General features: G+C 26.2%; 2 protein-coding genes across 3 annotated transcripts in view; one reads left to right on the top strand and one right to left on the bottom strand.

The window, feature by feature from the left end:
- The window catches only part of LOC111635141 (phospholipase A-2-activating protein-like), a 52,195-nt gene extending 50,757 nt beyond the window's left edge, over window positions 1–1,438 (bottom strand). For both annotated transcript variants that reach the window (XM_023380000.1, XM_023380001.1), the window contains exon 1: window positions 1,273–1,438. In XM_023380000.1, coding sequence (XP_023235768.1) covers window positions 1,273–1,412 — 140 coding nt within the window. In that variant the 5' untranslated portion in view covers window positions 1,413–1,438. The remainder of the gene's footprint in view (window positions 1–1,272) is intronic.
- A 10,732-nt stretch (window positions 1,439–12,170) lies between these two features.
- The window catches only part of LOC111635147 (histone acetyltransferase KAT6B-like), a 15,264-nt gene continuing 11,721 nt past the window's right edge, over window positions 12,171–15,713 (top strand). Inside the window, exons 1-2 of the mRNA XM_023380006.1 lie at window positions 12,171–12,609; window positions 15,436–15,580. Coding sequence (XP_023235774.1) covers window positions 12,268–12,609; window positions 15,436–15,580 — 487 coding nt within the window. The 5' untranslated portion in view covers window positions 12,171–12,267. The remainder of the gene's footprint in view (window positions 12,610–15,435; window positions 15,581–15,713) is intronic.

Below are 15,713 nucleotides of genomic sequence, written 5' to 3'. Positions count from 1 at the left end.
CGGACATCACACCTTTCTTCGATGAAGCGCATGTTATTCGCACCACCCAACACACGGAACAACTAAGAACTTTGGAGGCACTGGAAATATTTAAAGCCGATCGTAAATCCGCATGCATTAATTTCAAAGAAGAAATAAATCTCTCTGCAGCATGGCAATTTTTAATTGACGATAAATCATAATATAGTTTATAAGACAAGTTTTATGACGTAATGCACACAATGATTCCCCATTGGTAGAAAATTACATTTGAAATAACAAGTGGATTCCTTCCGTTTTCGGAATTTTTTCGAAAAATAGCACGTTACGTTTTTTCAAAAACATTCGAATTAAAGAATCCGGTTATAACGAAAGATATAAAGAAGTAAGCCTGAAGAAGATCCCAGGAGGGGAATCGAAAACGTTCGCCGATTTTAAAGAATTTCGCACCGGTTAATGGTTAAGGGTAGGCAGTTGTTGGTTGTGAAGTTATACAACCCAGTGTGGTAAGAAAGCATATTAATTAAGCAATTGTAATATACGAGGAAAGTTTCGAATCATTTCTTTCTATTAAAAACTCAACTACTGCAACAAAGAAAGTTTAGGAATATTGGAAAAACACTAACTATACATATGATTAACTTTTGAGTCTAGAATAAACAAACTTATACAAAAACTCACAAACTTGTATGCATTAATCTTAAAACAGATTAAAATATATTTAAAATTTCAATTTTATTTGATTTCAAATTTCTTAACATTTCATACTTCATTAAAAATATCATAAATTGTATATTCGAGAACATAATTAATTTTTGTAATATTTAATTATAGAGTTTTAATTTGGATTACTTAAATTGTTATATCATTACTTAATAAAGATTAAAAACTTACAGTTTATGAAGAAAATTATAAAATAATTTATTCTAGTAGAAATAATGAAAATTAATTTTTTATGATTATCAATTTGAAAGTAATAAATAATTTAAACCAAAAATTTAAAAAGGAAACCCTAAAAAAAATATATATATATATATATGTAAATAATTACATATTCAGTGTTATTATCTAAAATATTATAACAAAATATATTAATTTAATATTTAAAAATTCTTAAATGTTTTATTTTAAATAAAATTATTCACTTATTAACTAAGAAATTGAAAAGAATGTTTTAATAACGATGTATTTGAATGATTACTTTCAAACAGATCATTAATTTTGATCAAAAAATGCATGTTCATGACCCTTATTCTTAAAGCACGAAATTTAACGTTTTAAATACTTATTTACTTATTTGGAGTCCATAATCTTATCGTACGATCCCTCGATCCTGTTATAATTCCTCCTTCTGGATAATATGCAGGAGCAACTGCTCTAACATCATCAGAATGGCCAAGGAGAGTACATCTTAACTTATAGAAACCAGCCATCTTACTCGCCGGTTATACGTGCAACGACGTTACACCCCCTATCGGAGCCGTCCTCTACTAACAATTCAATTTTCTGATATCGATAGTTTTTTATTTTATTTTACTTACTCCCCCAGTTGTCATGAGTATAGGGGAGTTCCAAAGTGATTACAATAAGCAAACTTTACTGCATTTGTTTAGTGACATTAATACATTCTATTATAACTGAACTGTGGTTTATAGCAATTTTTGAAGTAAAATTATCGTTATGGATGAAAAACATTNTTTGTTATTTTATTATTATTATAAATATTATTTAAAACACGGTAAAAATAAATTTTTCGTTATAAATTTTATTTTATATATATAATTTAAATTTTACTTTTTGCGCATCGTATTATTAAAATAATTTTTTCTTTAGAAAACAAATCATATATAAAAAGCTGGCGCTCTTTTCGTTTGCAGAGAATGTTACTCAATTATCTTAGAATTGCTATGATACCAGCAATCAAATTTTTTGGGATGCTGAAGAGGTATCCAGGCATCTCCTGAATAAGTCTCTATCCATTCATATCCATCAAAAAATCCCATCTCTCCCTCCTCATCAAGCACCATCAGTACAAAAACCCGTCTCTTAGTATTACCGTCATCATAAGGCGAACGAAAAGTATGCAGCACTTTAGCTCAGAGCACTGTAAGATTGGTTAGAGATGTTCCGATTCTTTAACTGACAGATGTAGTAGTGATTCAAAATAGGGACGTCTCGCTGAACGATATCGATATTTAGATATTATTGAAAGAAAGTATCGATATCTTAATGTATCGTCATATGAGTATGCTATCTACCGACTGGAAGAGCTTATGTTTAATATTCATTGAACCGTGTCTTTACTCGTCTTTTCGTGTTTTTAAACAATTTTCTTACTCTGATCTGTGAACAGTCATTGTTACTGTACAAAGAGAGAGAAAAATTAAGTGGCATGCCAAGGGTTTGCGCTGCCCTGGTGGACTTTGAGTTTGCCGACCTCACGAAAAACACATAATACACATCAAACATACCTGGAAAAAATTGAAAAAAAACGTAGAGTATAGGCATAGGAAAGCTATGAAATGTTTTTTTTTTTTTTTTTAAATTAGAAGACCATGTTTATTTTTGAAACGAAAAATTTACAAAATTATTTTTCTTGCTTTTCTGTTAGTAAAATCTTCGATAACATTGTCGAAGGCTATTTCATCTGTCAATTATTATTCTATAATCATCGGCTGGATGTCCGAGCGGTCAAGGTGGCAGCCTGCAATTCTGGGGAATCAGGATTCAAATATGGACGGGTCGAAAAATCCCTAGGAATTTTTCAGGGAGTAGTCCGACCGGATATGTCGGCCTCCGTCTCTCGTCACCCGGCCATCTCATTGTAAACCTGGCCGTTAATCCATAATGGGCTTTCTAAAGGAAGCCTTCTTAGTGCCCACAGTGCGGAAAGACTTAAAAAATATATAAAAATATTAGTGCAAGATGCTCATAACAGTTCTTAAGTAATTCTGTATTAGCGACATTAGCAGCAATTATGAGAAAAATCCGCAGTAGTACTACAATATCAGCGTTTCCAAGACTATATTTTTTGAATAAATTGCAAAAGTTCAAGGGAGTCTTCCTTGTACAGTACGTCTTTGTTTCGTCTTGCAGGAATAAAATTGTGAAATCTTTTTTTCCTCAACAATGACTCTTCCTTGTCAATGTCATGGTGATCTATTTGACATTCACATTTATCACGAAAAAGATTTTACAGAGTAAGGAAGGAATATTTCTCAACGAGTTCACGAAGCTATTGAAATCTCAAAGTTATTTCTTGGATCACTCCGTCCAGAGTCTCTTCTCAATACAGTTTTATATCGCAATTCACTATCTAATAATTCTTCACCAACCATTTGTTTCTTCTTTTTATTTCGACGCTGATGCTCCATGACTATCCCTAGATCGTCACAAATTTCTTTATCATAGACCACTGTATTATTCACTAATTCGTCTTTTTTTTTCATCTAGAAATGCTTTTAAAGCTTTGGGATTTATATCACGATGTATGTTCTGTTGGTTGGAGTTAAGTCTGTGTGGCGTTAATTTCTAAAAGAATGGATCTTCACAGACTGAGAAAGTACAGAAGAAAAACAATTGCAACGCACTAAGCAGCATGCGCAGGCCTCTCTGCCCTAGTAAATGTATTTTATTCTTCATCAGTTAACTGTTCTAAAACATTTAAGATTTTTTAACAATTAGTCCTATATGTGTTATTAAATGTGGAATATCCTCAGGAAGAAAAGATTTGTTGATAATTATATAAATTATGGAAATGTACAGGAATGACGAAACAAGTGTTGGGACAGGACAAGGTGTTGTATATTTATAGTTACATAGCATATTTACAAAACTTTATGGGTTAATGCAGGAGTAATTATCCAATCTGAACAATGACGAATTGCTTCGAGTAAGCACTGACAGAGTAACGTAGTTTAGACAGTCGCTTTACTGCTTGTTCGCCGAATGCGCTCATAATTACCATAACTTTTTTTTATTGATCAACTAAACAGTTAAAGTGTCAGGGTGTCAGCCTATCACTCTGGAATACATAAAATCAAAAAACTGAAAAAAAAAATGAAAGACGAATTAAACCAGCATCTCGTTGAATGGTTATATGAAGATTAGAGATAAAGACGAGAGAAGTTTCTAAATTATTTGCCTGCAGTGTGACTTAGTTTCTCACCAGTTTAACGAAGACTTTACTTGTTAGCATTTACAGGTTTTTTTTTTTTATAAAAAGCATCTCTACCTTCAAAATTAAGTCTTGTCATTTTATATACAAGGTCACGTTCCCTAATAAATGACAAAAAGTTATGTTTAATATAACATAAAATTGCACGACTAATTTTTATTTTTTAAATAAAAAGTTACTTTAAAAGATAAATAATTTTAATGCTTTTAACTCTTCGTTACTTAAAAATGCATGCATTTTATCCTTCCCAAAAATAACTTTTTTTTTTTTAGTATTAAAAATTAGTTAATGATTTTCTAAATAAAAATTTAGAAGCTTCTGCAAAATATATTTTCTCAATAAGTTCATTAAAAATATCTTAAATTCTTACAAAATAATATCAATTAATTAATAATAATAATAAAATTTTCATATAAAATAGTTTAAATATAGCTCAAAGCTTTCATAAACTGATTATACTGTATTTTAAAAAAATTTACGTCTTTTTTAATTTCAAGTTTCTTTTAAAGACACTTCAATATTCAACATGACTTAAGTTGAACGAATACAATAATAAAAACATCCTACACAACTAAGTATTATTTTGGTACTGCATTAAAAAGATTAGAAAAGGTTTATCACCCCATTGACTCGTTGTATAACACCAAAATTCCATAAATAAGTCATCAGTTTCCATTGTTGGAAAATATATTGGTGGCATAGAAATCAAAATGGAGAAAATATTCTTTAAAGAGAAAACTTATATCTTTAATGCTGGTTCTTCACTTAGCTCAATTTTAAGGTAATTCAATCGCCTTCCGGTTAGAATTGCTTTCAAGTACTTAGGCAACAGACTGAGATAATAGCGAGGTTGCGGCCGAAGTTCTCATTATCTCTAAAACTTGAACGTCGAACGTCGAGCGCCGCTATAAGATAGCGGCGCTCGACGTTAGACGTTCACGTTTTACAGATGAAAACTTCGGCCGCAACCTCTCTAATGTATATTTTCGCCCGGCGATTCTGCGTAGCCAATCAATACGTACCATCTATAATTCCAAATATACGTGACATCATATTTTTATTATATCCAGTTTATTAGCAATAATTACATAAAATTATCCAAAGTTTTATTATAGTTATAAATTTAATTATTAAATAACGCTTCAAGCCCACAACGTAAATTGAAATTAAATTGATTATTCAAATTAAATACGGCTATAATAAATTGGAGGGCTTATTACATCAGTGAATGACTGGAACAAGTATACTAAATTTTTACGAAATAATTATCCACAATCAAGTTTTAGAATGCATTTCGGGTACAAAAATCCCTCATCAGCCTGCATACAGTATAAAACACAAGACTCCATCGAGACAATAACACAAGTAGTAATTCCACACTAAAATAATTTTTCTGTATAAATACAGTGCACTGTTTATATAATATTTTAAAAAAATCAATAAATATCATTCTAAATAATTCTAAAAAATTAAATAAGTATCATACAATAGAATTTTAATGATGTATTGTCGTTCTACTGTCTACTTATTGATATCGTTATTAAAGGTTAAAGCGCCTGCAATCGGGTTTTCTTTACACAATTTAGTCGCTCCGAGGAAAAACTAAATACATTACTGTATTATATTGTAGTGAAAATTGAAATATAATGTTAATGAATTAACCCATAGTCGGGCTCATACGCTTTCAGATATTTCGAGCTGCCTCCTGCACTTCAATCTTTCATCACACTACGCCCAAGAGCCTGACTATGGTACGATAGGTATTAGATTGCATACAGAGCCGGTTAGAGATTTTGCAGTACAGTACATAGTTCTAGTAGAACAGTATTAGTCTTTTATTCATTTTTTAGTTTTTACATCTTTCAGGCTGCAGTCTTCCTGTTTCCGAGCCCTAGGCATATACCCGGTGTGTGCCTAAAATAAATAAAACACATAAAACAAAAAATAAAAGATAAATTACTTGTAAAATAAAATTATCTATTATTTTACAAGTAATTTATCTTTTATTTTGTTTTTGTTTTTCTCCTTTAAATTCAGTCATTATAGTTTGTAGTTTATTAAGAAACATGCAAATTTGTGAATTTAAAACTTACTTTCAAACTATTTAGTTTGCATAATCTTATAATATTTATGCCTACGTTTATGCATATTTAACATGTTAAATATATATAAATTATTCATGTTTAAATTCGAAAGTTGTTTTAGAATATTCTCTACACTTGTTATATCTAATTACATGAATGAAAGTTTCAATTTTCTTAAAAACAAAATTTAATTCATTTTAATATTTCGTTATTATTATTATTCGTTTTAAATGTCAATATTTTAATATATATTTTTTAAAAATAAATATGTAAAAATACACGTTTCGGTTTGGAAAGAAAATATACCAGTCAATAACACTGTTGATTATTCCGTTTTATATGAATTTCATGTTGTACGAGTCACTTAGATTTTACAAATACGTGAGCCATTCACAGCCCGGTACACGTATTTGTAAAATCTAAGTGACTCGTACAACATGGAATTCATATAAAACGGAATAATCAACAGTATTATAGGGGGGTCGATGTATTAGATAAATGAATGTATATTTAATTTTATATATAAATTATAACATAAAATAGGCAAAAAATCTGAAAAGTTTTTATTAGTTGAAAGTTACATTGGCTTAATATTAAAATAATGCCATGGTAAAAGTATAATAGTTTGATTTGATAATAATAATTTACTGTAGCATAATAGTAGAATAATTATAGTCTAGTATTCAATAATAATAAGTTATCTGCAATAATATTCTTCTCGAAAACAATTTTAAAAATTTAAAACAGTCAGCTAAGCATTAAAATAAATACAAGATTGTACTCGATCTTCGTTTAAATTAAGTTAGTTTAAACTAGAAAATAGAAATAAAAGAAACATAAATTATTTATCCACTGTCCATTTGTTATCATTAAATCGTTGCTTCCAAGATTAATCAAACTTTTATCTGATTTAATTGAAAATTTAATTATAATTATCTTGTAGTAAACAGTTTAAGTAGTATACTTGTAAATACATTTTTAAAAAATAATTGATTATTTATTTAATATATAAACAGTATTTAAAAGATACTACTTATTAGCATATTAATTTGTTTTCAGTTTAATTTATATTTAGAGCTATTTAATGGAATGTTAATCTAAGCAAAAGTCAGGAATAATAAATTGAAATTTTATGATCCTTTGTATCAATCAGTCATTCTCTTCATTATAAAATTAACATTGTTTGGTGACATACTTCAATTTAAAGGCTAATTACCAAACTGACATGAAAAGCAGCAGTTTCAAACACATATTTAGAATATTCTCTATAGCTTATTACTTTTATTAATCTAACAATTTAAATCATTATTTTAAAAAATAATTTTTATTTTAATTTATAGAAACTTTGTGAATATTTTAAATTCTCTAAAAAAATTAAACTATATAAATAAAAATTTATATTTCAAGCATATATATTGAATTTTATTACATTAAATATCATAAGTTATTTAAACTTAAAATTTATATTAAATAGTTTGTTCAGTTTAGTTTAAAATAAAAATAGAATAGCAGATTTATAGGCACATTATAAAAAAACAAACTAATTTTAAAAGCTTGTTTAATTATATACAATAACCTAGTTACTAATTTAATTTGGTAAAAAGTCTTAAATATGCTACCGATTGAATACATTTATTTTTAAAAAATTATATCTAAATTATATATTTTATTGTTAAAAACTAATATTTATAAATATATGTTAAAGAAAATAACGAATAAAATATATTTGGTTGAAAATTTTTGCTGAATAAGAAACCTGTTTCAATGCAAGAGGTTATAATAAGGTCATAAACTATCCAGGTGTTTGCTTGATGATGCAATTATATTATTGAATCTATAGTTAAACGTGACAGATATTATCTCTCAAATTTGAATATTAATCGTTATTATCATATACTATATTGGCTAACTTTTTTTTAAAGATATAAAAAGTATTTTTATTTAAATTACAATGTAAGAATATCGTGAACTATGACATTAATTAACATTGAAAATGGAAAGTTTTATATGAAAATCATCGCTAAATTTTATTTAAATACAAAAAGTATCCTTTATGTATGTCTGTATTATATCCTATTGCATTTTAATTATTTCTACAGAAGGCTAAATTGAAAAAAAAAAAGCTTTTACACAAAGAGTAAATATTCTAGTACAAGATTTATGCCATAGATATAGATATTGACTGAAGAATAAGACTAAAAATATGATTTAAAATATAATACTCGTTTCTAAAGGATAAAGAGTAAATTATATTTCAATTGTTTTGAATTAAATATAGGAGAAATGAATCTTAGTTAAGCATGACCTAATTTTTTGAAAATTTTCTTAATATTAATAAAAGCATTTTGTATTCATAATTACAGTACAATTCACAAAATCGTACACTTAGTATCTTTTCTTTAAAGTATCATTTAAGCTTTAAAGTAAAATAATAATAATAATTCTATTATTCTTCAGTGTACTGTATAATGTTACATTAATGTCTATCTTCGCTGAAAGAACAAAGCCATTACTTTAAATTACTTAAGTTTACCACAAAATAAATGTAATCAAATTCATTCATTAGAATTTTAAAAGATTAATCAGTAAAAAAGTTATTTGTAAGATTATACAGGGTGTGCCACTTAAAATAGGACCCGACTGAGATGATGAAGTATCAGTGATGTAACCTTTACAGGTAATATTTAAAAGGAAAAATTATGAGACTAATACGCAAACTGAAGGAAAGCATTGGGAAAAGAAGCGAAACTATCGACGTCAGTATATTTTACGTAAGGTCATTCTGAATACAAAGGTGCATAGATACACAAAGACACAACTTTTAGCATCTTCTGTAAATTTCTGTACGTTTAAATAATGTTAAAATAAAATTTCTAACGATTATTCTTTGTTTAAATTCATTTGTATCGTTTCCAGTGGGGGGAGGGGGCGATTTTACTTGAGACACCTCGTAGTATAGCTTATAATGTATCACAAGCAGTAATGAAATTGATTTATCCTCGAAATATAAGTATAGTAATTGTTTAAAATATAATCAACAAGGTCATATCAATTTGTATTTTATGACAATAAGTTTTTTTTTTTTATTTATATTAGTCACACATTGATATCGCAATAATAGATAAAATAATATTTTAAAATTAATGTTAAATGCTTTATAATACAGAATACGAATAATTGTATTATTTGGAACAAGGCAACGAAACACATGGGCCATCTGCCAAAAGGAAATGCCTTTTTTTTTTTTAAATGGGAAACTGGCCCCTATTTACATAAATAAAAATTTAACAATTAAAATCAATAGAAAATATTTAAATAGCATGCTAATTAACTTAAGCAGCGAAGGTAAATATACATATTAGATACCGTATATTTAAAGAAACTCTATGAGTATACACTCTGTATTTATAAAATATTGTTTTTGACACGTTATATTATATTATATAGTCAATTTAAATAAATTCTATACAATATTTAAATCATTATTTCCGAAAATAAGAATTTTGTTACTTTATTACGTCCTTTAATGTCACAATTCTGCAGCAGCTTTTGACGTTATAAAAATACATTTGACATTAATATAATTGTTAAAAAGCTAACTTTAAACTACCTGTATTATAAAAAATCCTAAATAGTCGATGTTTTATTTCGTATATAAATTAATAAATAACTTCGTAACGTTTTATTCAAAATGGAAACAATCATAGAAAATCAGAAAGTACAGTCGACTCCCCTATAACACTGTTGATTACTTTGTTTTATATGAATTCCATGTTGTACGAGTCACTTAGATCTTAAAAATACGTGTGCCGGGCTGTGAACGGCTCACGTATTTGTAAAATCTAAGTGACTCGTACAACATGGAATTCATATAAAACGGAATAATCAACAGTGTTATAGAAGGGTCGACTTGTATTCGGTAAATCAAATCATACTTTAAACTAAAAATAAGTCGTAAAGGCCCTTTTGTGGCCGGGCCTTTACGAATTTTTTGTTTTAATCCCCTCAAGATGTTAGAAACGTTGATTTTTTTTTTAGAAATTGAGGCACGGGCCCGATACCAAGCCTTTAAGGGCCGTATCGGGCCCGCGGGCCTCCGGTTTGCCACCCGTTCTTGAATAGAGTTTGTTCTCCAAGTTTCCTTCTAGATGCATGGGGAATATTCTAGAACATTTGTCTGCCTGATTTTTCTTTCTTTCGACTGTACTTTTTAGATCGGCAACATTTTAGTTATAACTCCTCGATATAACGCCGTTTCACTTCATTTATGTGCTTTTTCCCCCCTATTCTTAATTTGGATATTTAGCATGTCAGGAGCCATAGACGATAAAATTGGATAGAAATTATTCTGAAAAACAAATTTAATAAGAAATATTTGGAAGAAAAATCGATATTTTTCTTAAAATTTAAATATTTTAACACTTGAAAATGTCATCGATTAGCCGTTGTTGCCTTTGTTAAATATTCACTCGGCTATCGATTTAACATTTTTATGTATTTATAATAAAATAAAATAGAAAAAAGTATTCAATATCTATAAAAAAACATCTTTTGATACAAATTCTGTACAAATCGTTGAAGCTTTTCGTTATAAATTACCTTCTATTGTAATTTATTCGAGTCTTTAGTGAAGCAGACGATATTCGATCGTGTACCCTCTGGTGAGAAAAAATGGCGTTTGGTAATATTATTAAATTAAAAANCCCCCTATAACACTGTTTATTTTTCCGTTTTATATGAATTTCATGTTGTACAAGTCACTTAGATTTTACAAATACGGCACACGTATTTGTAAAATCTAAGTGACTCGTACAACATGGAATTCATATAAAACGGAAAAATCAACAGTGTTATAGGGGGGTCGACTGTTATTAATAAAACAGATACATTGATTTATAGCTTATACAATAGAAATTATTAACGATGATCACCTTATAATATTTTACAACGATTTAAAGTATGTAACGTATAGGAGAGGGAGAAGCTTGGGATTTTTCTACCACGTGGTTTCTACTCCTATAAAATTAACGTTATTTTTTACTAACAAAGAAATATTCTACGTATTTCACTTGTTATTTCCAAAAAAAACAAGGAGAGGCCCGTTCTACCCCCGGGTCCGACATAAAGCTCTTGACAGTTGTGGGGTAGGAACCACTAGGGATTTTTCCCTGTCTCGAGGAAAAATCTCAGCTTCCCTCTCTCGACGGCCCTGCGTACAAGTTATCATTCTTAAAGCGATTTAAATCGAGCCTCAGATTACTTTCTTATAAATTTACACAAAACTTTACATCTTAACACTTCTCTTTAACGTTTAGATCCTTAAAATTTTTATATTTAATTATAAATATTAAATTGTTATAACACAAACAAATAATGTTATATCCTATTTTAAATGGCCGACACTTGGCTTAAAAATTTACATATCAATGTACGGCTTATATGTAGCTATATATAACTTTTATATAGCCTATATTAAAGAATTTTTGTATATGTTTCAGAATATATTATTTATTAAATTAAAAGAAAGGAAAAAAAAATTGATGTAAAGCAGGAGAAAAATACAAATTGTCAAAGATGAATTATTAATTAATGAAAATATATTTTTTACAGTAGAAATAGGAAATTTTGTAGTTTATTTAAAAAAAATTCTTATTTGTTCTTTTACGAATTAAAGAAATTAATTAATAATTTAGAAGTTTCGAAAAACGAATAAAATATTTAAAAATGGCGGATATTTCAAAGTTTTAAAAAAGATAATTATGAAAAACAAAAAATTTAATTAATTTGAAGTATTTATGCATAATTTAAAACATCGATTTTTAAGTAAAAGTGTAGTAAATCGATATAAAAATCTATAAAAGAAAGAAAAAAAAAAAAAGAAATATATTGTAGTAAAGCATTTATTTTATATTTCCATCACCAGATGACGACACAGACAAATGACGTAAGAACTGAGGAGTAGACGAGGCATCAAGTTCATTAATGCATATACATATGTAGAAATGTATTAGTTATTAAATTAAGGATATGGTTTATTGCATAGTTCAGGGTTGTCATAATGATTCAAAATATACGAAGGGGGTTAGTTATTATCGTCTTATGTCACAACCTCCTTTAACGAGATCGGAATGGTTGGAAAAGTTAAATATGAAGAAATGTGTTATGGTGACCAACAATAGTGTTGTGTGTAGCGAACACTTTGAAGATTATTGTTTCGTCAGAGATCTTAAGTCAGAATTATTGGGTTGTAGACCCAGAAGGTATTTAAGAAAAGGTTCAGTTCCAACAATATTTAAAGAACTTCCAGATGAAATTGATAAAGTTTTAACAAAGAAGAAACGGGGGAGAAAGAAATGCAATATTAAGAAGGTACGCAACTTGAAAAGAAAAAAAAAGTTTATATATAAACATTTGTTTATATTTAAGTTGAAAAATTTTAACTTATCTTTAAATTTTGTATATACTGGAAATATAAATATGTTACGTTCAAACTTTTTTTTTTCACGNTATAAAATTATTCATTTGTTTGTATAACAAATGAATCTTTCTGGCATTTAATTTCATTAAAAGTTTTTCTTAATTTTCAAAACTTTTGTAGATGTAACTTCATATACTTTCAAATAGTTGATCTGATAATTAACAATGACTCCTTTTATGATAATTGAATACTTTATAAAATAATGATTCTTTTTGTATGATTTTATAAATATTTTTTCATTTTTTAAAAATGATGAAAATCAATCGTTTTTATCAATTTTTTAAAGTAAAATTAACAATATAATCCTTTTAATTTTTTCATTTAAAATGTTAAATTCAAAAAGAAATGTTTATTTAATTAATTATAGATTATATCAAGATAAAAAATTTGATTAAAATCAAATTTTTTATCTTGATATAATCTATTTTGTTCAGTTCTTTAGAACTGAATGAAATGAAGAAAATTTATTACTTAAAGATTTAGCATAAAAAGAATTACTTCACTGTAATACTGCCATTTTAAGATAATTAAATTTTATTTTAATAGTATAATATTAATATACTATATTATAAAAATACAGATTAGTTATTATAATCACATTATAATAACTTTTAATGAAACTAATATTGTTCAAAATAACTTTATAGTATTTGCTATTTAAAAAACTTTCTTGTGAATTTGAAATTAAAAAATATTAAAGTACAGAACATGAATAATAATTCGTGTTAATGTATTTTAATATAGTAGCATATTCTAGTAATTAATTTTACTAATTAATAATATAAATTTCGATTTAAAAAAGATATTCTTAAATTTAAAAAGTTATGGTTGAAATGATGTTGTAAATAAGCTAATTATACACTGTAAATTTAATTTTAATTGAATTTTTCTACTTTAGTGTATGTATACAACACAATTCTATTTCTACTGGAAATATTGCTGTTTTTTACAAAATATAAAAATTAAAGTTTATATGCCAAACATTTATAAGAACTATAGATCAAATTTTTAATATTTAAGATATCAAATTTTATTTTGTTGCATTATATCAATATTCTTTCTACAACTAGACTTTTTATTAAGATCTGTGATAATGACAGAAATCCTTATTGATTCATGTCTTGAATTGTTTTTCCTCATTGTTGAGTAATTATCTTTATATAAATATAATCAATTACTCCTTACACACTAATTTGAGTCACTTTGAATGGAACAAAGGATTACATGAACTCAGTGTTTATGCTTTTTGCTGATCTTTCTCTCCAACATGTGATATTGACTCATATTTAAGAGAAAATTAAAAAATTGTTTTTACTATATAACAGTTTGACTAAAGTATGTAAAATTTTCTTTTGCAGAATATTTATCTATAATTTCAAAGTACTAATGATAGTATTTACATTGGATTTTTTGATTATATAGCTTTGGCCTATTCATATATTAAATAGAAACCATCTTTGGCAGAACTAGAATTTTTTTACCATATTTATTTGGCCTGAAAATAATTGAAAAGAATCCATTATCATTAATTTTAAAAATTTAATTATGGTAAAATCTATATTATAAATAGCTCCATAATGTTTTCTGATAAACCTGTGTAAATTTATTATAATTAATTACAGTAATTTTTTTAAACAAAAATTTTAAAAAAATCTGTAGTATGTTCCTCAATTAGTTTATTGATTAATAAAATTTTTGTTATAAAAAATATTAACATATAGTATTAAAATAGATTTCATAATGTTATGAAGATTTTACCATAAAAAGTTTTTCATAAGATAATACATGATTTTAATTAAAATAATGTAATATAATGTAGATATAGAACCATTTTTTAACTTTACTAATGAAGATTCAGATTTTTGCATTAAATTATTACTGTTCGAAATTAAAATCAAAACAAAATTTTTCTTAAATTATATTTTCATAAAATTTATTAGAAGATTGAGAATTGAGAAAAGTTTAAAAGTTTTATAAGTAAATAAAATTTATTACTTAGTACTGTCGTCAAATATTCTGATTTATACAGTGAAAAACAGTATTAAAAAAAATATAACTATTTTGAAATTTATCATTTTATTTAAGTTGTTAAATAATTAATGTTAAGAAAAATTTTTTTGTCAATATGATTTCATATTTTATAATGAAAATTAAAATAATACAGCAAAAAAATTTGATATTTTTAACTGTATGAATCATAAATACAAACTGTATTTTCAATTTTATAATGAAAAAATTTACTATTAGCAGTAGTATATTTCGGAAGATCTAGATAGGAATATGCTTTTTTTTTTTAACCAAAAAATATAATAAAATAAAGAAAAAGAAAATATAAAAATGAAAATAACTTCTTGAAGTTTATAAAAAAGTATATCCAAGTGTTATATAAAAATATGTCTTAGTAGTTCTGTCTATAAAAAAAAAATGTTGCACATAAACCTAACAATGATATCTAGATATGCCACTGGCTATTATAATTTATATTATTGAATTTTTTCATTCATTTACATTAAAATAAGGTTTTTCTGTTTTCATTTATGTATTTTATTTCATAGTTTAATATTACGAATATAATTTTTGGATATAGTATAAAAATTCATGTAATGATTAATAAAAATGTCACTTATAACTGTATTTATTTGCTAAATAAATTTTATTTATTCTTAAAAAAATAAGAAAAAATGAAAAATATAGATATAATTAAATATCTTTTATAGAAAATTAAAAAAGAACCAATATCTATTGAAAATAACATAGAAAATGTAGAAAATGTGAAGTGCGATTATTGTCTTCTGACTTCAGCATCAAATAATCAGGGAGTACCAGAAGAGTTATTAGTTTGTAAAGATTGCAATGCTAAAGGTTTGTCATTACGTTAAATTTTATTAAAATTTTATTATTATTTTTGTCCATTATTTTCAATATCAAGTTAACTATTAAAAAATATTGTATTTTAAGATGACTATTACATAAAAAATAATATAAGAAAATATGA

This window comes from Centruroides sculpturatus, unplaced genomic scaffold, assembly GCF_000671375.1.
Source record: "Centruroides sculpturatus isolate CEXI.00-Female unplaced genomic scaffold, Cexi_2.0 scaffold986, whole genome shotgun sequence".
NCBI lineage: Eukaryota > Metazoa > Arthropoda > Arachnida > Scorpiones > Buthidae > Centruroides > Centruroides sculpturatus.
This window is presented reverse-complemented; position numbering and strand designations above follow the sequence as displayed.